At 41.1% G+C, this 1,690-nt stretch overlaps 1 protein-coding gene across 2 annotated transcripts in view; it reads right to left on the reverse strand.

Annotated features, from left to right (window-relative positions):
* The window catches only part of AKAP8L (A-kinase anchoring protein 8 like), a 30,448-nt gene that overhangs the window by 22,847 nt on the left and 5,911 nt on the right, over positions 1–1,690 (reverse strand). For both annotated transcript variants that reach the window (XM_007460967.1, XM_007460968.1), the window contains exon 2: positions 728–802. In XM_007460967.1, the coding sequence (XP_007461029.1) occupies positions 728–802 (75 nt within the window). The remainder of the gene's footprint in view (positions 1–727; positions 803–1,690) is intronic.

Here is a 1,690-nt window from a genome sequence, read left to right on the forward strand (position 1 = left end):
CCTAGACGTTCAGTAAAACCAATAACCCATCTCAGTAACCAAGGCAAAATCTTTTAAAGAGGGCTCCTTCTTGACAGACAACTAGGGTCACAGATCACAGAAGGACAGCTTTACTGGCAGTTCTGGGCTGCTGAAGGACACCAACAGACCATCTATGGATCCTGTCAGGTGGCTACTTCTGAATTAGAGATTTAGTGTGTCCGTCCAGAGTTGAGAAATCAATGAGAAACCTTCTCTCAACCCTGTGTGTGAGGAGCCTGCTGGCCTGACTGTGACTCTAAAGGCCTTCTAGATTCAGACAGGCAGCCTCTCCCACACTGGAGTCTCATGCACTACCCTGGGGCTAAGTTAACGGCTTGGTTTCTGCTCAGACCAATCCTTTGGACTTTGATTGGCCGTTCTCCTTCCCAGACCCTCAAGGGGATTTTCTGAAGCCAGATCTTTGTCACAGACCACAGGTACTTCTAACAAAATGTCAAAGAGTCAAAGGAACAAATCTTTCACAGCCCCAAGAACTCCAGCTTGCTCAATAACAGACATCTTTCCCATAATTCCCCAAAGGGAAGCACTGGCTATTCTAAGAGCACACCATACCATTTCACACAAGTTTGCCTTTGGAAAAGACAGTGTGACAGCAAAGTTAAAGGCAACTAATAAACACCAGATTGCTCTGCCACTAGAAGAAGGCAGAGCATGCACCCTCCAATTCCCAGGGGCCCACACTTACCATAATCACAGGTGGGTTGAGCAGTTGTGTCTGAGTATGTAGAATGCAATGTGGTTTCAGATCCCTGGACAAAGCCTAAACAGAGGTACAGTGTGGTTAATTTCCCCAAACAAGTTGCATGAAAATGATCTAAGACTACCTTTCAGTGGAGACTGGCTGGCAGACCCTCCCGTCACTGGAAAGCCACCAAAACCTCTAGCTTCTGAACACTTTAATTACACCTTCAGAACATATTAACCAATGGAAAGGCAGGCTATGTTTAACTTGCTATGCCAGAAGAATTGGATAAACACTTTTAAACCTTCAAACTAGTATCCTGTTTTGATAAACGGGTACCCAAATTATTCAGCTGAATGAGGAAAATATTTATATCAAATCACTGAAAGGTGAGCTCCAATTCAAAAAACAATGGGGGGTTAGTTTTGAACAATGTTAAGGTAAATAATACCTCTTCCATTCCCCCAAATCTGAAGCCGAAACGGCTTTGTATTTTTTAGTTTTCCAATTAAAAAATGTGTGTATTACAATTACCTCTCAAAGGTAATTGTAATTTCAATTGCATTGGGGTTAGCATGTTGACATGGAATAAGTATTACAGATTATACATATAATTTCTTATCTTCTCAACTCTCATACTATTTCTCAACTTAAAATGAATTAGTACCAGGTAAGGAAAATCTGAACCTCTACCAGAAACTACTGCTCTCAAATGCTGATTATAACAGATTATGATGAATCCTGACACTATCTTTAAAACTACATGTTTAAAACATTTTTTAAATGATTTACACTTAGCACTGAAATTATGACAGACACCATCAGGGGCAATATTTGCCTGTTCCCATCAGCGCCAACTCATGACCTAAAAATTAAAGCCAGAACCTCCAGTAGCTTATTTACAACAAAAGCACACACAAAGTACCTTTCCCTGGGTAGGCGTTCACATATTTGTTGACACTCTTT

This window comes from Lipotes vexillifer, unplaced genomic scaffold (genome assembly GCF_000442215.2).
Source record: "Lipotes vexillifer unplaced genomic scaffold, Lipotes_vexillifer_v1.1 scaffold469, whole genome shotgun sequence".
Taxonomy (NCBI): domain Eukaryota; kingdom Metazoa; phylum Chordata; class Mammalia; order Artiodactyla; family Lipotidae; genus Lipotes; species Lipotes vexillifer.